The following is a 24,642-nucleotide window of genomic DNA, read 5'->3' as shown; positions in this document are numbered from 1 at the left end:
TACCTTTTACCTTTTACCTTTTACCTTTTACCTTTTACCTTTTACCTTTTACCTTTTACCTTTTACCTTTTACCTTTTACCTTTTACCTTTTACCTTTTACCTTTTACCTTTTACCTTTTACCTTTTACCTTTTACCTTTTACCTTTTACCTTTTACCTTTTACCTTTTACCTTTTACCTTTTACCTTTTACCTTTTACCTTTTACCTTTTACCTTTTACCTTTTACCTTTTACCTTTTACCTTTTACCTTTTACCTTTTACCTTTTACCTTTTACCTTTTACCTTTTACCTTTTACCTTTTACCTTTTACCTTTACCTTTTACCTTTTACCTTTTACCTTTTACCTTTTACCTTTTACCTTTTACCTTTTACCTTTTACCTTTTACCTTTTACCTTTTACCTTTTACCTTTTACCTTTTACCTTTTACCTTTTACCTTTTACCTTTTACCTTTTACCTTTTACCTTTTACCTTTTACCTTTTACCTTTTACCTTTTACCTTTTACCTTTTACCTTTTACCTTTTACCTTTTACCTTTTACCTTTTACCTTTTACCTTTTACCTTTTACCTTTTACCTTTTACCTTTTACCTTTTACCTTTTACCTTTTACCTTTTACCTTTTACCTTTTACCTTTTACCTTTTACCTTTTACCTTTTACCTTTTACCTTTTACCTTTTACCTTTTACCTTTTACCTTTTACCTTTTACCTTTTACCTTTTACCTTTTACCTTTTACCTTTTACCTTTTACCTTTACCTTTTACCTTTTACCTTTTACCTTTTACCTTTTACCTTTTACCTTTTACCTTTTACCTTTTACCTTTTACCTTTTACCTTTTACCTTTTACCTTTTACCTTTTACCTTTTACCTTTTACCTTTTACCTTTTACCTTTTACCTTTTACCTTTTACCTTTTACCTTTTACCTTTTACCTTTTACCTTTTACCTTTTACCTTTTACCTTTTACCTTTTACCTTTTACCTTTTACCTTTTACCTTTTACCTTTTACCTTTTACCTTTTACCTTTTACCTTTTACCTTTACCTTTTACCTTTTACCTTTTACCTTTTACCTTTTACCTTTTACCTTTTACCTTTTACCTTTTACCTTTTACCTTTTACCTTTTACCTTTTACCTTTTACCTTTTACCTTTTACCTTTTACCTTTTACCTTTTACCTTTTACCTTTTACCTTTTACCTTTTACCTTTTACCTTTTACCTTTTACCTTTTACCTTTTACCTTTTACCTTTTACCTTTTACCTTTTACCTTTTACCTTTTACCTTTTACCTTTTACCTTTTACCTTTTACCTTTTACCTTTTACCTTTTACCTTTTACCTTTTACCTTTTACCTTTTACCTTTTACCTTTTACCTTTTACCTTTTACCTTTTACCTTTTACCTTTTACCTTTTACCTTTTACCTTTTACCTTTTACCTTTTACCTTTTACCTTTTACCTTTTACCTTTTACCTTTTACCTTTTACCTTTTACCTTTTACCTTTTACCTTTTACCTTTTACCTTTTACCTTTTACCTTTTACCTTTTACCTTTTACCTTTTACCTTTTACCTTTTACCTTTTACCTTTTACCTTTTACCTTTTACCTTTTACCTTTTACCTTTTACCTTTTACCTTTTACCTTTTACCTTTTACCTTTTACCTTTTACCTTTTACCTTTTACCTTTTACCTTTTACCTTTTACCTTTTACCTTTTACCTTTTACCTTTTACCTTTTACCTTTTACCTTTTACCTTTTACCTTTTACCTTTTACCTTTTACCTTTTACCTTTTACCTTTTACCTTTTACCTTTTACCTTTTACCTTTTACCTTTTACCTTTTACCTTTTACCTTTTACCTTTTACCTTTTACCTTTTACCTTTTACCTTTTACCTTTTACCTTTTACCTTTTACCTTTTACCTTTTACCTTTTACCTTTTACCTTTTACCTTTTACCTTTTACCTTTTACCTTTTACCTTTTACCTTTTACCTTTTACCTTTTACCTTTTACCTTTTACCTTTTGCCTTTTACCTTTTACCTTTTACCTTTTACCTTTTACCTTTTACCTTTTACCTTTTACCTTTTACCTTTTACCTTTTACCTTTTACCTTTTACCTTTTACCTTTTACCTTTTACCTTTTACCTTTTACCTTTTACCTTTTACCTTTTACCGTTTACCTTTTACCTTTTACCGTTTACCTTTTACTTTTTTCCCTTGTTTACCTTTTTCCCTTGCTTACCATTTTTCCCTTGTTTACTATTTTTCCCTTGTTTATCATTTTCCCCTTGTTTACCTTTTTTTCTCTTGTTTACTTTTTTCCCTTGTTTACTTTTTTCCCTTGTTTACCTTTTACCGTTTACCAGATTTTTTATTGATCTGCTTCTTAAGAACGAAGCGAAGATGTTTCCTATTTAAGCGCAATCCAATCAGTGTAAGCCGAGTTATCAGCGAATTAATGTGACATCGTGACTAATGAGATAAATAAGGGCACGTCTACCCTAGCTCAAAGAAAAATTGAATTTCCTTATCGAAAGAAATTTTGATAAAAATAGGCCAATTTGTTCATTGCAAATTAGGAATTGCTTAAAAATCACGAAATTTACGAAGTAATTATTATAATCACGAGCAACATTTCAAAATTTCGGATTGACCTGTTAAATAATTATCGAGATATGTTGACCGCAAATTATAAAAAAATCTAAGCATTCCGGAACAAAGGTTTTAGTTTCAAGATTTGTTAACCCTCAAAAAGGCAAGCTAAAGTCCTGACTCCGAAAAGCATCGCTCCTAAGACCTATAGAAATTGAAAGCCACTTTTTTGTCGTTAAATCAGTAAGAGAATTGATAGTTCGAAAACGCTCGATCATTTCTACTTCTAATTACAAAAAACTAGAAAATTGTAACAAACCCATGTCCTTAATCCTGTGCGAATCTTAACATATAAATTAGACAATTCACTTTCCGTATCGATACTAAAGCTGTTAGAAAGTTAATTTTTTCTGTAGTTTATGCAAAGCTTCGGTATTCGATTGAACTACACTCGCGCGAGCCCGGTTGTTTCATTCCCTCCATATTTTATGAATGAGTGCTCCTATTGAAGTTCCGACATTACTTATGCTTCCAGTAAGTTTAAATGTATATACCGTTTTTTGTTTGCAGTTTAGTTGCATCTTTAACATCAAAGTGAAGAAAAGCAAGTTACCTAGGAGTGTTGTCGTGCCGTTATCAATTCTTTGGGGATATAAAATTTTCGACTTTTTCGATTCATAATTTGTTCGGATTTATTCTAACAAACTCGATCCAACGCATCCTCGATTAATGCCGAGTTTTTTTGCCTTTTTACAATTTATTCAGGTGATTCCACTGCCTTCTTTCTACGAAAAAGTGGCATAACGATTGGAGGAGAACGGCGCTGGAGATTGAATATACTTCACAAAAGTGGTCGATATTGGTGCAGCTTTACGAGAACTATACCCATTCAAAAACAAATAATGAAGAGCTTCAAACATGCCAATTAAATAGCGTTAATGAATTGGAAATAGCTAGTTAGGCATCGTTATACATGTGGCTGCATGCGGCTCTAATCCTTTTATAAAAGGTAGGCTTTTTGTTATTTCCAAATTGTGCAAATTAATGGAAATAATTATTTGTTTAGACGAATGAATTTTTCATTAGCATCGTGCGTTGCTGCTGTCTTGTTCGACAAGTTGAGGAACTAATTGGCTGAGATAGTTTTTGCTTCCAATAAGTTTGTAAGTACATGGTTCAAGACTGTTACCCTTGACGATCACACTAACTGTACCGATGACGTATAAGTTTAGACTTCAAGCAGCATAATAATTTTACCGAATCAAGCAATCTTATATTAAAGACCGGCGAGAGTTCTATAATTTGCATTGGCAGAACTAGAGTCGAGTGCAGTTATCATTTATATATAATTTATTAGAAGTGCTTATTAATTTCCCAACGTGCTGAAACTTTCAATCGACCATATGGTTCACATTTTTTTTCGCGCAAAGTCCAATATAATAGCCACTCAACTGCAAACCAGATTGGGAACAAGTGCGAATTCACCTTCGCCCAATCAATCGGCAGTATTGTTTGGCGGTGGCAGGTTCACACTTCAACCTCAACTGTCGAAGAAGTGCGTTTTATATGGCGGCAAGTAAAAAAAGGACAATACGCACCATGCCACAGTGTATGTTTCTGAAGCACGCACGGACCCGATGAAATGTGAAAATTACGTAGGGGAAGTGAGCCAAATAGATATACATTGAAGTTGGAAGCATATTTAAAACTGTGTTACTATCTTTATCATGCGACAATGGCTGTTTACTATTAAACTAGAAATTGTATCATTTCTTTAAGGTTCAACAGAGAAAGCCTCGATTTTTGAAAACGCAAAGAGCAGTTTTTTTCCACACCGATGGTACAATTTTCTTGAAAATGAATCTCTAGTATTCTAACAATGTCCCGATAACGTCGATAAGTTTATAATGTTAAGATTTTGCATCTACCAGCAATATAAAATGGACTAGAAGTCCAACGTTTGATCGATAGTTTTGCAAATTTTGATTGTGTTTAAATTTAGGGTAGACGTGCCCTTATTCATCTCATTAGTCGAGGATGTCACATTATTTCGCTGATAACTCGGCTTACACTGATTGGATTGTGCATAAATAGCTATCAACATATTTGCTCCTTTCTTAAGAAGCAGATCAATAAAAAATCTGGCTTGGAAAATGTAAAATACTCGCGTGTGAAGCGAAAAGTCGAGTACAACGCACCCTTATTCATCCTTCAATTTGAGCGAATGCGTTGAATAGAGATAGCAGACATTGCTCTAACTAGTATATTCAAATGGGTGGGATGAATAGAGGTGCTAAGATGAATTAGGGCACAGTAACCCTACTTGTATTTTATTTGCATCATAAAGGTTATTTAATATACAGGTATATAAAGTTTTCACTCTCCATATGTTAACATAATTACATGAATTTCTTTTTATTTCAATCTCAATACTCCTCACTTCCTAAATCCGCCATATTTGTTTACATTGCTCATTTGGAACCGTTGTTTGGGGTCGATTGAAACTTTTGGCTAGAGTCTTCGCGCATCGCTATATAAGCATCTTCTCTGGAAACAACTGGCCACTCTTTTTGCCTTTTTTGCGGTCTGCGGCTTTCGATTAACTCCGATTCAGTTTTCTTGGCTGCCGACAAACGTTTTCAAAACACTTTCATTACATTTGCTGACAGTTAGTTTGGCCAATTTAACTTGGCGCGAGTAGTGCGTATTTTCGCGATGCGTGAGCAAAATTGTTCTCTATTTCTCCTCTTGCGTTGATGTCATTTTCACAACTGAAAAGGAAATGTCAAAGTTAAACAGTAGGCATGTGGCTACATACAAACATATTTAAAATGAGGGATTTTTTAATGCACAATGAAAAAATGCGTCAACTTGACCAATTTTTGATCGTAGCAGCCTTTATACTCCGCGCATCTAATTATATATCGATTACTACCATTTTCTAACAATAACGTTGATCAGGATATAATCGTGTTTGTCACATTCGATGCATTCAATGTGTCAGTACCAATTTAATGCACACGATTCACTATCAAAGCAAAATTTATTATAATGAAATGTGAATGATTCTTAAATTTCGTTTAAAATGATTATCTGTTAGGTGACATGTTTGCACTATTACAAATACTGCAAGGAAGACAGCTGCTTTTTTAGTTATCGGTTGTCGGTTATTGTTTTTACTATATTTTCAACATGCACAACGCCTTTAAAATAACAAGGCGCCTAACAACGACATCCGTACAAAGAACTGATATATCTACAATTTACCAGTGTAAAGAGCCCAAGGACTAGGACCACATGACGCACAGAATACGCGTACGACACCGGTCGAGCAATTCTCAACATTTATCAAGATCATCTATAAAAGCAAACATAGCTAAAATAATTTAATTACGTTCACGCCTGTTTATCTACACTCCATGACTACGACTCCTTCCTCAGGTTCCTCTAGTCAACAACGAAGATGCTAGCGAGATAACTTGAATACGTTGCGCTTTATTTCCAAATGCTACGTTCAAGATGGCAATCTGCGTCAAGCACAAGTTCAAACTAAATTGCAGCTTTGCGGTTTTGCCCATAGCGCTAATTACTTGCCGTTAAATAAGTACGACTTCAGATTATTGCAATTCTAATCGCGTTGTCCTGTTTTACTAGCGAAACAGTGCAGCAGTCCATACAGTCAAACGACGCACAAATTTATTGCCTGATCGATTATAGCTTGCTTGTTCAAAAATTGATGAATTAATTTTTTTTGTGGAAATTGCACTCAATACAGATGACCTCATTCCGTGTTAGTGCCAGGGCGGTGAAATAAAAGGAAATGTTACAAACATTCCCTAAGTGTGACGTCGATATGGTTTTCAGAGTATGACTCGATCATTTATCTATAATATTTATGTGTTCTCATGCTAGGCACTCTATCAATTATTGTCGAACAAGTAGACATTCGGCATCGAGTGGTGCTAGAAAACAGTATAGTGCAATTGGACAGTACCAAGTCACATGAAGTGTGACAGTGAACCAAAGTCTTAACTAGGTTAGGCGATACAGTGATTGAGATCCCTACGCCAGATAGTATACCTGTTGAGTGATTTTAATTATCGATACATACTTTTCTACTTCGAACAGATAAAATCGCATCACGTCGGGCGTAGTTGCGTGCTTGCTCGAGACGAGATAAATCGACCTATTTTTTATTTTTTTGGATGCAAAACCTATATAAAGTATAGGGGTCATGCCCCGTTTGATTTACCACCCGATTTTTATTTTTTCAGTCGTTTTTTTTTCTAGCACATTTATTAAAAAATAATTAACCCATATTTTATTCAATTTTTTTCAAATTATTTTATTGTTTTATACCCGCCCCATTGAAACATAATATATTAGGGTGTCCCGAAATGACATCATGTTAAAAAAGTCATCGGGCTCACTTCTTAAATGAAAGGCTAGGATATTGGGACCACTTTCTTCTTCGGAGTGAGTTTGCTAAAACGCTTCCTACTGGTGGCGACTTTTGATTTTTTGAAAAATGGGCCAATTTTGGATAAAATTTCAAATTTATGCCTGTTGAAGTGGTCCTGAACTGTCTTAGATTTTTTTTCAGCATTTTTTATTTTTCTGGAGATCCAAACGGAAGTTAGTTTGTACAAATTTGGAATTATAAGAGCGGCAGGGCCATTAAAACTTAGTAAAAAGTGAAATTTTTGGTGTCTTTCAGTATTTTTTCTTCAAAACTGGGTATCTACAAAATTTTAAAAGTACAGAAAACACTTTATATAGTTGACCTGAATTTAGGGGCGTAACTTTGCTGAAGAAAGTGTATAGCTACGGCCAATGGGGTATAAGTTATTTACGTTTTTGTTAAATAACCTTTTGACATTTTATGATATTCATAAAAAATAACACTGTTCTACAAAATAAAACAACTTAAGTGGGCTTAGTCCGCATATTCTTTTTCGGGAAATAGAAGGAAAATGATGAAAAATGGCGTTTTTCGCTTGTCTTTAGTACACCAGAATCGGTTTTTATGAGCATATGACAATTTTTTTAAAAAATATTTTGTATACTAATAGCCACCTAGCGGGTTTGAAAATCACTAAAATTAAACAAATATGTCGAGTTAATGGCAAGTTATGGCGTATATTTGAAGGCTGAATTGATTAACGTACTTACATTTTGTATATAAAGTCTTATTTTCATGTTAGGAACTTTGAAGTGTAGAAAAATGCAGAAGAGTGAGGGTAGTGTTGAAAAACTGATATTTACTGTTTAGATCACATAATTCCGAAATAGTAAAATTAGGGGCAAATATCCTCGAAAAAGTTTTACAACAGAATACAGCGCATCTTCTGACACAATCGTTTTGTTGAAGATGCCTCCTAGAAGTAATTATGGAGAATTAACTCTTCAAAAAATAATTAGAGACTTGGCGTCATTAGCAAAGTTATTATTTTTATAATTGAGATTACAAAAAAAATCATCAGATGCTCATTAAACCTCGTCCTGACATACTAAAGACGTACAGAAAACGTCATTTTTCATGATTTTCCTTCTATTTTTCGAAAAACAATGTGTGGTCAAAGCACATTTGAACTGATTTACATTTTGAAACAGCATTACAAAAACTTAAATAACTCATACCCCATTAGCCATAGCTATACACTTTCTTCAGCAAAATTACGCCCCTGATTTCGGCTCAACTATATAAAGTGTTTTCTGTACTTTTAAAATTTTGTAGATACCCACTTTTGAAGAAAAAATACTGAAAAGCACCAAAAATTTCACTTTTTACTAAGTTTTAATGGCCCTGCCGCTCTTATAATTCCAAATTTGTACAAACTAACTAACCAAACTTCTCCGTTTGGATCTCTAGAAAAATAAGAAATGCTGAAAAAAAAATCTAAGACAGTTCAGGACCACTTCAACAGGCATAAATTTGAAATTTTATCCATAATCGGCCCATTTTTCAAAAAATCAAAAGTCGCCACCAGTAGGAAGCGTTTTAGCCAACTCACTCCGAAGAAAAAAATTGGTCCCAATACCCTAACCTTTCATTTAAGAAGTGAGCCCGATGACTTTTTTAAGATGATGTCATTTTGGGACACCCTAATAATATATAGAAGGTCATTTAAAGTAATAAAATCTAAAACTTAATACAACACCATGCTCTCTACTATATTTTTGAATTAAACTATTATATTAATTAATAAATCATCTCATTAGCTGATTGGCATTATTTTGTTGGTCCAGCATTCAAAACGAGTAGCCCATATTGAGTACTGTGATGAGGAAGCCCACACTCGCCAAAAGCAATATTTAGTTCTTCCACGAAATATTAAATTTCATTTTTCAATTAAATTTTCAATAATGTACTAAAGAACTTAGGTTAACAATTTTTGGGTTAAGTATTTCTTAATCCATTATTGGCTAAGCAAATGAAATAATTTATTAAATTATAGTGTTATAAAACCGGTTCCAGTTTAAAACTGAAACAATGAATTAAGTGCGTGCTCTGCAGTGTTTTATTTTATTGTTTCGATGTGGTACTAGAACTGAAACAATTACATCCCCAGTGTAGCGAATTGTTTTATAATTTAAAACAGTTTTTTTAATTTAAATTGGTATACACCACCGTTTAATTTGTTGCTTAATTTAAAACACTTTCAGAATTGTGTTTTGAATACATAGAACAGGGCAGATAAACAGACTGGATAAACTGAGGTTTATTTTAAGTGCAGTAACGCTTAAGACATGGCATGAATTTTATACTAAAAAGAACACGCCGCTCAACTGCTGCTGAGATAGTAAGTTTGAACTATCAAAATTATGCATCTAGAATTGAACCACTCCCGAACCTGTCCTTAGGTCGTTACTTGGCTCGAAACTCTTTTCCCCAATCTATCGAACCGGAGTGTATGTGCTGAATATTCTTTGGATATTTATTAAAAATAGTTTTACTAGTATTTCAAATGAAGCACAAAGATAAAGATATACCAGTAATACAGTTCGACACAAAACTGTATGAAATAATAAATCAAAAAGCTCTGCTGGGAATCTGTCTCCGTTCCAATTCCATTTTGAAACACCCGTATAAAATTCTACACTGCTGAGCATGCCCTAACGAATTCGAACGATATAAAATAAAAATGAAAACCTGCGATAAAAACCAATCAGTGCTTTCTCTTGGTCAGATGGCATTACGTTTGGGTTGACTACCAATGACACGGTGGTACAAAATAAAAAAGTAACGTACTTTTCAAGTGTTCTGTTAAAGGTTGTAGGGCTGGTCAAGTACAACACAAAACAATTTAATATACCCCTAAAATCTTGATTTATAGCAAAAGAACTGTTTTTTGGAACATCCAACACTAAAAAATTGTATACTATCATTTTTCAACTGACTTGAAATTTCTTGTGTGTTCTGCAAACAAGAAGAAATAACCTTTCCAGCGGTATGCTATAATTTGTTCTTTTCTTAAAAATACTAAGCGATTTTAGGACCTTATTTTGCGATGTTTTCATGAAAAATATTATTGCTCAACATTTTTCCAAATCGTCTTTGTTTTAATAAAAAATTAGAGAGAAAATTATTTCTGCATTCAACGACCTATTTATCATCGAAATCGGTTGAAAAATGGCAGAGTTATTATTTATTTTCCAAATTGGAAACTTTTTCGCGTCAACTTTTAAGGAGATGGTCTCATATAAAATTTTCAAATAATCAAATTTTTGGTTGGTTACGTATCCATTCAAAAGTATGTGTGTGAACTTTGAAGTAAAAATTGGAAAAAATAACGGAAAACACAGTTATGAAATCCTATAGTGCGCGATAATTCCTCGCTAACCCCTTAAGACTTCATACGAACATGTTTGGAATTTAGTAAAAAATTAAATCTGCCGTTTTTCAACCGATTTTTATGATAAACAGTTCGTTATATGCGGAATTAAATATTCTCTCTATCTATCTATTGAAACATAGACGCTTCTATAGAAAAATATCGAGCAATTTAGATAATTTTCATTAAAAATCCTAAAATAATTGTTGTTTTCATATCATTGTCGCAAAATTGCATAGTATTTTTATTAAAAGAACTTAGCGTAGTATACCGTTGGAAAGGTTATTTTGTCATCTTTCCAGAGCATTCAACGAATTGAAACCAATTGAAAAATGGCCGCGTAAAAATTTATTTAGTACGGAAAGTCCCGAAAAATGTTTTTCATGCTATAAAACGAGATTTTGAAGGTACACAACATTTCTCATGCATCATTTTGTGTTCCGTTTGATGAGATCTATAACTTATACTAGGTCACTTGAAAAGTACAAAATCACTGTAGCACCGTGTAATCGCTATAGATTATCTCGCAAATTTTTGAAATCAAATCAAAAGCAAAACTGCTCTAACATAATTAAGTCTTCTAGCCCCGCCAAATTTCCAACTAACTCTCGCATTTCTGTAGGCGCGAATTCCTTTGAGTCCGCCCGTGCTTTAGAAATAACTACAGAGGAATGTTGTCAGATTCCTTAGCTGTAAAAAATCACCTCATCAATCAATTAATCAGAACACTAAAGGTATTCTTCTACTGAACACATTCAGGGAACATTGCAAGTTTATGAAAATTCGTTGAGAAAAGTTGTTACCTAAAGAAGCAGTATGACTTCAAAACAAGTGGATTTTATTAGTAACCATAGCAACCCCGTTTGAATAGCTACATCGTTATACAAGTGTAAACTAGACTAGCCACCCAGCTCTCGCGTATGGCAGATAAACTATTCAAACAGGGTTGTTATGATTAATAATAAAATCCACTTGTTTTAAGATAATGCTGCTTCTTTAGTTAATAACTTTTCTCAGCGAATTTTCATAAGCTTGCAATATTCCCCGAATGTGTTCAGTAGAAGAATACCTTTAGAAATATATAGTGTTCTGATTAATCGATTGATGAGGTGATTTTTTAAGAATTTACTTTCAATGTTAACCGATTTTCCATACAAACTTCCATATAAACTTTGAAATTTTTGGAGGGTCCGTAGACACAACCGATCGGTACCAAAATTTGCACAATTACTAAGGGCCATAAAAGGAATCAGTAGAGCTTGGTGGAGCTAAAAGTCAAAAATTGAACCAGTCTACTAATCACCCTACGTACCTACAAACCACCGAAAACATTGTCAATGCAACGCAAACACAAACATTAAAATAAATTATTTTTTCTGACGTCGCACAGAGGAGTAACTAGAACAAATTCCTGGCCAATAACCAAAATATTTCTTTTTCGATTTTTATTTTTTTTTATATTTTGGTATGTAACCTAAGAGCGTTCTGCATAATGTGGCAAAATAAGGAATATGTCTAAAATTATGGACATTTTACATGGATTCAAAATGGTAATATTTTAAGGGGTTTTTCAATATGATTTGATAATATGACAATATGGTAACAAATGTAATTGGTCACAACTATTTGTACAACCTCAGCTTAAAAACAACTGAAAAGAGTAGTGTTGCTGTGTATTGCACCAGCTTTAATTTTTTTTACCATTTTACTCCAAATTCGAATGATAAAAAAGTTACATTATACTGAGAGATTTGGCAAAGCTGCTGAGACAGTATTACAAAACAAAGATCACTTCGAAATTAGTACTATTCGAAAGGGTATTGACCTCAGCACTGGTAGGTGGATGGATGCCAAATTGTTCCAAAAACTAGATATTGTCAATTTTTAATTCCCATTAAGGCATAATAACAGCAGCAAATAAACACTTTTGGCCAGGATTCGACCCCAGTTACTCTTCTGTGCGTCGCACGCTGTAGTATTGATCTCAATCCAAAACCACCTCACTCACTCACTGTTCAAAACATCCCGTGACACTGTACTGAAACCCGTAAACGTACAATTCGTACACGGTTTAACAGTGTATAAGGCAATACCCAAAGCTGCCCAAAAACCAAAGCGTCTACGGCTTATTGCAGCGTGCAGACGCACAGTGTCTTCTAGCTGGACAAAGCCTCAAAATGTTATTTTGGATTTTTCATAATTTAAATTTTTTTCTGTTTGTAAATAGGATGAATCTGAACTTCAGGCTATATCACACTGTTAGGAGGATAAAATCGATTTTTTAATGTTTGATACAATTCGGATTCAGCGACCCAACATTTACTAAAGCAATGTAGTAAATGTGCATAAGGATCTTCAAAGTCAAACTCTTCCTGAGCCAAGAGAAAATATCTAATGATTTGTCATGGTGAGTTGCGTAGCTCTTTTTAGTATTTTTGCAAGAGTGCTGCTTCTTTAGTTAATAATTTTTCTCCGCGAATTTTCACAAACTTACAATGTTCCACGAATGTGTTCAGTAGTAGAATACCTTTAAAAATATATAGTGTTCTCATGAATTGATTGAAGAGGTGATTTTTAAATAATTTATTTTCAATTTTAACCGATTTTCCATACTAATTTCCTTATAAACTTTGAATTTTTTGGAGGGTCCGTAGACACAATCGATCGGTACCAAAATTTGCACAATTACTAAGGGCCATAAAAGGAATTAGTAGAGCCTGGTGGAGGTAAAAGTCAAAAATTGAACCAGTCTATTCTGCATACCATGCGTTCGGTCCGATTCCTTTATTTGAGCAAAGATTCCTTCAAGTATATACGTCAAACGTCCGTATGCGTAACGTGAAAAAGTCTATGAAGTTTGATCCTATATTGCCAAAAAGCATATGGTTCGGAATTAACCTATGCCGGAACACAGTCGCAAACATACGATTTTCGAATTATTGTAGAAATTTTATTTCGTTATCCAATAATCGTAAAAGATTTACTCAACTTACATCGAGGTTTTAGAACAAGTGCGTCATGATTTTTTTCAATTTCTTAACCTGTAGCATTCAGTGCACTAGCATGACTTCCGGAAGATTAACCTATCAACATGTATAAAATTGTTTAGTCATTTTAAAGAGCATGTTAATACTTTCTACAAATGTATATGTAATACTTTGTAAAGTCAAACAAAATCGTTTACAATTTGATGGCATTGAATATCTAAACCTTTGAGAGAGACAAAACCAACAACCGTCAATATCCTTGTAGGTAAAACAAACAAAAAACCCACTAGAAACTGTGTAAACCATGAAAGCAACATTTTTGGATACGAACAATCTTAGTACCAACATACTACCTGTACGATGATTGCAATAAATGTTCCATTCACTTAGCAGCGGCAGCGGCTGCGCACCACTTTTAATGACTCATACTGAGTGAGCCATTTTCCATTGAACGATTTGCAGCCGCACTTGCTGATCAACAACATCTTAAGATCGTCTCATGTTTGCTAATATGTGATGGGTCAATTTTCGATGGAGATTTAGGTTTAAATTGGAAGTGTGCCACGTATGGCCTACTGGCCCCAAGCATACGGACAGGTTTTTTCCCTTCCTCAATAATGAGCGGATATTGGAAGATTTGGTGTTGATTTGTCTAATAATTAGTTAGCGCACAGCGATTGAAGGGCTTCGACTGCTCCGTGGTAGTAATAGCAATTTTAATACGGAGTTCAAGTTCAGACGATGTCTGAGCTGGTGTTTCTGATTTATACTCAACACTTCCGTAAATAAGTTCGGTTAAACCGTTTCAATAATCTGTGTTTATCCGATCATGAAACATTTGATAGCCTACCTAAAAAAATTGTTTTCCAGTCGTTCGTAAATATTCATAAGTAACCTCGAATAACCTCAGTGGGCTTCACCTATAAATGATTTGGACGCGCAATAGAAATGTTTTAATGCGCACCAGCCACAACTATAAATTAATCGCATCGTTTTCAATTCTGGAGTGCTTGTGCTAAGGAACATGCTGCGTCACCTTGGTTTCTGTGGATCGCATGTAAACAACCTGATTCAATCGGGAATCCCACCAGGTATTGGGCGCTAATTTCACGTGGAACAGGTTTGCATTCCACAGGAAGTTTCCTTTTTCTCTTTAGCTCGACTCAACTGGAACCTGCATCCGAATCTAAAATTATACTCAGTATAGCCAACGAAGCAATTCAATTTTACCTGGCCTCATTAATCCCTCTGAATCATGCTATCAATCATTTAGAACCTTTGAAATTGATATACACGACATGTTGATCGTTTTTTCTGCTTTGTGATTGTCGTTGAACTTTAGAGACGTGTGATTGAACTTTGGCGAGGAATGGTTTATCCGAAAATAAAAAGATTCAGTTATGTTTATTAGTAATTGTTCAAACTATTCTTGTTTTAATTTATTCTACTCAATTTTGTTTATTAGTTTGCATTGAACAATATTTCCTGTCAAATATAGTTAGTTTAGTCGTTGATCGTTCTCGTTGAAAATCAGTACGTATATGAAACAGAACACGACCAACATTGAATGAGGTATTGTTGGCTGACACGAGTGAATAGAAAAAAATGACCACAGGTTAACTTAAGGAGGTTTACTCTCTACTCTTTCTACCTTTGAGTCCTGGGGTGGCATTATCCATCTCGATTTGATAAAAATTCTGTCGAATCGACCATTTCGTTCGAGTTCGTTCGAAGAAGTACTAGATTGTCGAAAAGTATTGGCATTATAGAACCAAAACAATCGAACTCGAGAACGACTCGAGTCGAACGTAATTGCTCGATAGATTTATTGCTGTCGACTGTCGTTCGAGATTATGAATAGTGTATTCGTTTTATGTCGTTTTGCTTAGCAATCGGAATACTTAAAGGATACAAACTTACCGAAAGCTACTCGATTTTATGTCTATATTCACCATCGGGAAAGAGAAATTTGTGTATAGGGTGTAGGGAAATTTATTATCAATATTAAATATTACTTTTTACATAGAAAGTATGTTTCTATGTAAAAAGTAATAATAAATATTTATAATAAACTTCCCTATACCAAGTAATAATAAAAAGTGTTAAAACAAATCGATGTAGTAAAGTGGGAACAATTTGACTTGCCTAATCGCTATTTGTAGATCCTATGGTCCAATAAATTTTTATGGGCGTTGAACAATGTCGGATACATGCATAGAATCACTATAACTCTTGATTTGATATTTTGTACTCTAATTGATGCATTAGTTCCAGGCTATATTTTCTGGAATAGCTTAATTTTATATTCTCTCAATTGTTTTAATGAACGCAAAAATGTAGCTTGGAATTCAATACCATAATGTACGGTTTATATACCAATGCATTTAAACAGAACTAGGTTTTAGATTTTTCTTTATTTGAAATCCATGAAAATACACAAAATTTGCAAAGAACTTTGAATTTCGAACAAATCTGAATGCATCAATTGATTAAAAATTATGTCATGTCATTTTTTGGAAGCACAAAATTTTATAATCTTTAATAATCTTACTACCTCCATTTGGAAGCCAACCTCCATTTTTTTGCATTTAAAATAAATATTTAAAAGTCATCTTCGAACTTGAGTTGCTATGTGTCAACGCTGAAACACTTTAAATCAGCGGCGGATCCAGGAGGAGGCTTCGGGAGTTTGGACTCCTCCGATAGAACATTTCAACGTTATGCTCAGATGAAAGAGGAGCATCTTAGCTTACGATTAGTGATTAGTTTAGCGATACTGATTTTTTTGTCTAAATTTTTTTTTGTCTAAATATTTTTTGTCTAAATATTTTCTACCAGACACATCGTGTATTTTGTGACGATATTGCTAATGATTCAAAATTTATCTAATGGGCCACCCAAATTATGTACGTCTAATATTAATTATCGTTTAGTTATTTTTGCCTAAACTATCCTTAAACCTAGCCCATATCGGCGATGACTTAACCTTTTATGGTAGCTTATGATTAACTTGTCGTCAGATAGCAATTTATTACTAGATTAGTCAAGCGTCTTTTAGTATACAATTCATCATTAATTCCTGGCTAAGATTAATAGCATTTTCACAAGAAGATTATTAAGCATTCTACAAGAACACGTGAACCGACCATAGGTGTAACGAAAATCTTAATTTCTACCATTCTCCTCATTACACAAAACACAATCAAATTATCAACACAATTTCAAAACACGCATAAACAAATTGTAATCCGATCGTCACGGGGCAATTATTAATATAATTTACATACTATTCTCGCTTCTCTGCTACTCCCCAGGCGTTCGGCCACGTGAGCGGCTGCCACATCAACCCGGCGGTTACAATTGGTCTAATGGTAACGGCCGACATCAGCATACTAAAGGGAGCCTTCTACATCGTGTCGCAATGTGTGGGAGCGATCGCAGGTGCTGCACTTATTAAGGTAGGTGCAAACTGTATCATTATGTTTATGGGCTATTTTTTATAATATTTTAAAGTAATGTTCTTCGATAATCTTTCGTTCAATCTTTCTTTGTAATACAACCATCGAACTTACTCAAAAGCAAACGATCGAACCTCTGGTCTGGACGTTACTAGCGTGTAATAGCTTTTGTTAGAAACAATAACTGCGATCACAGATAAACAACTTAATCTTTCGAATTGAATCAATGTTGCTCACACATTCCATATGGGAGCTTCAAACCATCATTCGGTACAAAGCGTAGGCACCGTGTGTCAGTCAGTAATGGTTATAGTGTTGGGCTAGAATTTTTCTCACGATTCGGTATTTTAATCAGATGGCGTCGCCTGTTGCTATATGACCTCGGTATCTAGGGGTGATTTGACGCGGTATTCATAGAGGTCACCACGCGTCAAATTCAAATTTAAATCATTTTGTCAAATTTTTCAGTAAAGTGGGTAATACTGAAGAAGCAAATAAAAACAGCAATAAAGAATCTGACAGGTACAGAGCTAATTGTATCTGCTTCAATAAAGGGTGGCTCCTTCGTTGTATTCCCTCTTGATACCTTACACAACATGAGCATGACTTATGACGGCAGGTACGTGGAAAACAATCGAAATCAAGACCAATCATCTACTGTTGCCATTTAGTCAGTGGAAAACAGACGGGAAAAAACGCTTTATCATTATTGGGCCAGTCAAATGAAACTTATGTGAGCTACTTAATCGAAGTGATGGTTTCACTGTAATGGGGCACTGAATCACGATAATCTTTAAACTTTTAACTCGTCAGAATTGCGTTTCGAAGAGCTGTGGGCATTCGTTATTGCTGATTAAGAGATTGCACTGGGAAAGAATTCTGCGGCTGACTGCGAGTCAATCAACTTTAGACGTCGTTGTTTTATGGTTAGATTCCCTTCTAATGGATTGTGGTTTTACATTATACTTTTCATAAGAGGGAGGCAATTTGTGCTTTCACTATTCTAAGAGGCAATCTGAAATCTAGATATACCCTGTAAACTAAATTGATCGCTATAGCTCATTCACTTCACAGATTCGTAAGAATTCGTCAAAGACTGATATAGGAATCGCAGCTGAAGCCTTTCCTTCAGAGCAAAAATAATGGATTAAAATTATTTACGGCAATTTCTTTACTGGATGAAACCCAGTTTTTGCTGAAAACCAGTTAGATGAAAACTGGTTCTCAGCGAAAAACAGTTTCCATCCAAATGAAGAAATTGGCCGTTAGATCCATTTTCATTTTTGCATCTTCAAAAGATGCTTTTTTTGTGGGAATGTGGGATCCTCAAAATAACAATTCATGATTTTTTTAGCTTTAGAATAGGGTAAAAATAGGGATCGTTTTAAAGACCGTATGCTTTTATGTGGCTACGATATGCCATTGCTTTCTAAATGTTATATGTGGTTAAAATTATTTTCACTATGAAGATTAAGAATTTTTACTGGAGCTTTAGATAACTCTGATTTATTCAGTTTGCTTAAGGAAGGAAAAGAGTATAAAAAAATCCTTTGGTGCGAATTCTTTAGAAATTTGGGTGAAGCGAATTGATCGAAATTTTTGTACATTATACTGCATCATTTCAATAGCATTCTGTAACTGCGCCAACTCGAACAAATGTTGGCAGCACTCTCGCAGATTTGAATGAAACTTTTTGTACATGAGAAATTTGTCACGAAAAGCCACTTTTCATACTTTGTTTTTCGAAAAATGATCTAGACTGTCAAAAGATCAAACTTTTTTACCATTTGTTTTCAAATGGCTATAGTCTAAAAATGACAAACCCTAAAAAAATGTTGTAGCAGTGATTTTCACAAAATTTATCAAATTTTTGAATAAAAATATTGAAAAATATCTTCATCGACTCCTACACTAAAAAAAATCGATTGTAAAAATTTAAAGTCGATTCACAAAAAAACCATCTTTGATTTGGATGAAATTTTGTTCTAAGATAGGTAATTATGTTCCCTACCTACCGTCAAAAATTCCAGTTGGACACTTTCAAGGAAAAAAAGTGATTTGAAAAAAAAAACTTTGCCTTGACCAACCTGAATTTTTGTTCAGTGTATTTTTATCAAAAACTAAACCAATGAAAGTCATAATCATCTCAGAATCCTATTTCCTAACAGCTAGTAGCCTGATACATGAAAAAATATAAGTAACGAATTTGGTAAATATTTAAGACTGGAAGACTGGAAGACTGGAAGACTGGAAGACTTGAAGACTTGAAGACTTGAAGACTTGAAGACTTGAAGACTTGAAGACTTGAAGACTTGAAGACTTGAAGACTTGAAGACTTGAAGACTTGAAGACTTGAAGACTTGAAGACTTGAAGACTTGAAGACTTGAAGACTTGAAGACTTGAAGACTTGAAGACTTGAAGACTTGAAGACTTGAAGACTTGAACACTTGAAGACTTGAAGACTTGAAGACTTGAACACTTGAAGACTTGAAGACTGGAAAACTGGAAGATTGGAAGACTAGAAGACATGAAGACATGAAGACTGGAAGACTGGAAAACTGGAAGATTGGAAGACTGGAAGACATTAGGACTTGAAGACTGGAAGACTTGAAGACTGCAAGACTGGAAGACTGGAAAACTGGAAGATTGGAAGATTGGAAGATTGGAAGATTGGAAGATTGGAATACTGGAATACTGGAAGACTGGAAGACTGGAAGACTCGAAGACTGGAAGACTGCAAGACTGGAACACTGGAAGACTGCATGACTGGAAGACTGGAAAACTGGAAAACTGGAAGATTGGAAGACTGGAAGACTGGAAGACATGAAGACTGGAAAACTGGAAGACTGGAAGACATTAGGAAGACTGGAAAACTGGAAAACTGGAAGACTGGAAGACTGGAGACGGGAAGACTGGAAGACTGGAGATGGGAAGACTGGAAGACTAGAAGACTGGAAGACTGGAAAACTGGAAGATTGGAAGATTGGAAGATTTGAAGATTGGAAGATTGGAAGACTGGAAGACTGGAAGACTCGAAGACTGGAAGACTGCAAGACTGGAACACTGGAAGACTGCAAAACTGGAAGACTGGAAGACTGGACTTGTCATTTAGTTCAATTCGCTTCACCCAAATTTCTTTCCGGCAAGAGTAAATAAAAAGAACTAATAACAATGAACTCTTATGCTTATGCTTATGCTTAGAACTAATAACAATGAACAGTTCCTCTAGTTTCTACTGCGAATATCGGTTGGACCATATTGTCTGAAACTAAAGCTGCCCGCAGACTGTGACTGTGGAATTTTTAGAGAAGGCTCAGTTCGATTATCGAAATTATGTACTCCTTGTGTAAAAATGTCTGCGGAATCAATTGCGGGTATTTAAAAGAATTGTAAAATACTGTATCATGTTTGTTTTATCCTTATTCTTCTTTTTGCTTGCGATTTTTTTATTACTGGCTATATAACGTGGAAGAAAGCTGAATACGGACAGCCATAGATCGTGTTTCGTAAGCAAAAAGTCTAAAGATTCTATAGAAATTCTATAGGGTTGTCTGCATAAACCGTTTTAAACCAGGGAGATTTGGGTTGAGTTTTTAGTTTAACTTTACTCACTGTATCAGAAGTAGGCTAAATAAAAAAAAAAACAAACAAAAAATGTAGATAGATTTTTTAACCCAATTCTTCCCAAAACGCAAGAGAGAATTTCGACGTGGCAATATACTTCAGAAAGAGTCTGAATGTGGTTAATGAGTTGTATTGCTTATGTAAAAAGGTCCGAGAAATCGATTGCAGATAGTCAGAATATCCGCACGAAATGTGTGAACCCGTTTTATCCTTATTCTTGCCGTAGTTTAAGTTTGAAGTTAAACCAGGTTTTCATTGCGGGAACAAGCTGAATATCTAAAGTCAGGCATGGCAAAAGCACCGAACGGTGCTGCACGGTGGGCACTTCTACCAATAAACACGCCACCAAGAGGATTGAAGTTGGCACGCCGTACCGGTGCTCAACAGCAGACACCGGTCGTCGATACCAAGGCAACGGTGTCGGTGCCAGCGCATGATATTTAACCACCGTGCTCGTTGCTTCGGCAAAGCACCGACCCGAGTGTTTCTGACTTCGGTAGGCACCGTAACCGAGGTGCATCTCACATCGGCAGGCACCGCAACCGAGGTGTTTCTGACATCGGCAGGCACCGTACCGAGTGTTTATTCGTAAAACACGGCAGCTTATATTTCGGTAGCGATTATCGCCGCGCTATTGCTATTTGGTGTGTTCATATGCATGAACGAGCTTGGTACTTTATGAAGAATCTGTAATGCATTATACAGTAAGGAAGGATTAAGTAGGTATGCAAGTAGGAATTATAAATAGATGAACGAAGGGATTTAAATTGGCGTTGGTACTGGAGTCGAATTGTACATCTTAGCCAACTGTTACATCAAACAACCTCAGTCCGAGTATTACGTTTGAAGGCCATAACTGACCTTTATTCAGTATCAAAATTAAAAAGATGCTTCTGCACTTTGAAATTTAAATATCGCCCGGTCATTTGAATTCTTTAAAAATAAGAGAAAATTCTCTTCTAAAAACAAAAAAAAATTAATATTGGGACTAACTATTTAACGATTAATAGCGATTGGATTGTAACCTCCACATTCGTATTACTAAAAGTATCATTGAAAGATTAAAGTATCAAAGTTTGCCGCTACTTAGTACTAAATAGCTCAGTTTGAAAATTTTATTCAGGTATGGAAATACATATGCGCCTAAATTGAATTGAAATCCAAATAAGAATGCGTGATAGAAAAAAATATTGATTTTAAATATTTTTATTCGGTCAACACCTTTCATATGTTTTGCATAATTTTAAGACTTTTGACTCCAAATTGTTAAAATTATTATTACCGTTGCTAAATTTACATTAACAAAGGAAGTCAGAAGTGTTGCAAGTTCCCAGTTTGACGGTTGTATTTTTCATTTGTCTCGAAATGCTCAAAATAATGTCCCGTCATTATAAAATTAAAAAAATATGATTTCTGAAAAAGTAGTATAAGTCAAGGTCGTTAAGTATCCAGTAAAGTATTCAGCTTTAGTCATAACTTCAAAAAGAAATTATGTTTCCAGCAATCAGTCTGGAAAGTGAATATGTTACTGATTGAGAAAACATTTTAGTTTTTAACTCTAGGTAGAAAGATCAATATTTAAAATCTGTGGAAATTCTCTTTGGTTTCCGCATAGGTAAAATCAAACATGAAATTGTAGTATTTTAGTAAAATTTCTAAAGTTGCGGCTTCAGCTACCATCAAATGACTTCATGAGTGCCGTGTATGAATTAAACAAAAACTTTAGGACCAATATTTTCAGTCTACGTTTCGGGCAAATGTGAGTGGGTCCAACTAGTTTGTATTGCAATTTTTAGATCTTGGTTTTTGTTCAATGCAAATCATCCTATTTTGTCATTCTAATAAATTCAATCAAATATACTGTTCATTTGTCAAAATTTACAGTGAAAGTAAAAAGAAACAACTTATCATATGATAATACGCAAGCGAATAAAGTCAACTCGCGTGGGAACATATGATTTACATACGCGTTTAAATTTCTATGACTTACACAAACCCAACACAAATTATACCGATGGTCTATTGACTAACCAAGCCAAATTCAAGTATCATTTCTTAAGAACGTTGTTCACATCTTATTGATGCAAAGTATGCACATATAATTTTTTTTGTTTTGCTGTGGAATAAGGGAAATTTATTCCAAATAATAAACAGGTCAGATTCGAATATCCGGGGATTTAAAAAATCTTACTCCGGGTAATCGAATCTAAAATAAAATATGTTGAATGTAAATGTATCAATTTGGCTCTATTCAATTTGTAAAATTCCAAGGTGTGATTTGTCTTTTCAGTTGCTTTTCATTTATATAATATATTGTTAACGGGTTCATGATATATTTCAGTTTTGTATAGCTATTTGTGCATGAATTCTCAAACAAACTTAAGGTGTATCTAATGCATTACAGGTCGCATTATCCGGGAAATCATTTGTCTGTTATTCGATTTTCTGGTGTAAGCCAATTAATTTTTCAACTACTAAAAAAATAAAGTAAATTAATGAGCTTTTCGTTGGTGTTGTGGTGTTACATGCTTTAGCTAACTTCTCAACGTTTAAGTGAGAGGAGTCTCTTCCTGTGCGTAGTGCTTACACAAAGCATAACTTCATTGACCAATATTGTACTGGATGGTCTGGTGGTCAGTATGCTTTTAGTTTTCACAAACTTTTCAACTCTTGTTTGCCATCTCCGACGGACTATAAAAAGTTATGTCGATGATAGATGCCCGACCGTATCAGCAAAAATCATCGCATATCCTTACATCGATCACTGTTTCCAGTACAGTTATACCCTCTATGACTGGTAAGTCTACACACCCACTATACTGTGCAAGAATTGAAATCTCTTTAGATAGTCAAATAAAATTTTATGTATCTAAAATGCATGCAGAAATTAAATTTTGCCGATCAAATTGTAAAAACCCATTTGAAGCTTTTTTATACCTTAAAGCAGAATAGATATAAAAAGGACAAGGTATCGGTTCAATTATTAAAAATGCAGAATATAGCAAGACAAAAATCTAGTCTTCAGACTTCAAACTGTATCACTTTAGAATGTGGTTTGGGTGATCACTTACCATCTTGTCAACTAAATTTGTCTTTGTTTTATTGAGCTTACATGCGGATTAATGAAAATAGCTTATATAGTATAACTATCGAACAACTGATAAGGACTAGGACACTAGCTAGCGATATTTATGATAACGTTTTCTAAATTAATGCTCTATAAGTACAGCGAACCAAACGGCATGTCAACACAGGGACGCCGTTGGATGTGCCAGAAAAGTAATGAAGTCCGGCCAAAATTCATTTCTATGCATTGTGCTGTGTTAAAAGTTTTGTTATGGCACTGGTAATGACGTATAAAGCGGAAATAAATCGTATGGGCGCACCTCGATTGTGCCCTTACGCCTTTACATACACACCAAAAAAATCTGAATTTTATCGTTGACGTAATTGCAAACTTGACACTATTCAACAAACCGTAATTGACGGAATATTACCGTGTGCCGTTTAATTTTACATGAAACATATACTTTACATGCGCAATGACATAAAATTACACTTCCTACCATTCAGAACAAACGCTGTATGTGGAGTAAAATTACATGATTTACGAAATTAAACGTTATGTAAAATTAAAATCAAACGTAAAACTAAGGCATTTTTGATGCTCGTATATGTCAGGGTCAGGAGACGTAAATTTACACTATTTTTTCTAGGTGTGTACGATAACGTGTTTCAGGTTTTTTTTTTGAAAATTGAAGTTCTCTGCAGTAGGTAACTTGCTACAACTTGCTACAATTCCAGTTGCATTAGAGTAAAGCAAAGCCTCCCTCCCTTTTAATTTACCATGACGGGGTGCTTGGAATGAATATAAAATATTTGCGAAATATGATCACCTTATACATGACCTTGTTTTAGCGAAGGACCACAATTTTATATGAGATTAGCTCCTCTGAAAATACGTTTTATTAACCGCAATGATAAAATTAGTACTGTAATTTGACATTCTAATTGAAATTAATTCTTTTTTTTTCAAATCAACCTGGTAACCGGATAAACAGATTTTTTCAGTGTCTCCATTTTGTCAGCCTAAAAAGCACTATGAGGCAGTTCATCATTATTTTAGCTAAATATTGTAATAGAGTTTG

At 34.3% G+C, this 24,642-nt stretch overlaps 1 protein-coding gene across 9 annotated transcripts in view; it reads left to right on the top strand.

Annotated features, from left to right (window-relative positions):
- Nucleotides 1-24,642, top strand: part of LOC131682267 (aquaporin AQPAe.a) — a 176,597-nt gene that overhangs the window by 131,042 nt on the left and 20,913 nt on the right. For all 9 annotated transcript variants that reach the window (XM_058963632.1, XM_058963629.1, XM_058963628.1 and 6 more), the window contains one exon: nt 16,726-16,869. In XM_058963632.1, coding sequence (XP_058819615.1) covers nt 16,726-16,869 — 144 coding nt within the window. The remainder of the gene's footprint in view (nt 1-16,725; nt 16,870-24,642) is intronic.

The sequence above is a fragment of the Topomyia yanbarensis genome, chromosome 2, assembly GCF_030247195.1.
Source record: "Topomyia yanbarensis strain Yona2022 chromosome 2, ASM3024719v1, whole genome shotgun sequence".
NCBI lineage: Eukaryota > Metazoa > Arthropoda > Insecta > Diptera > Culicidae > Topomyia > Topomyia yanbarensis.
This window is presented reverse-complemented; position numbering and strand designations above follow the sequence as displayed.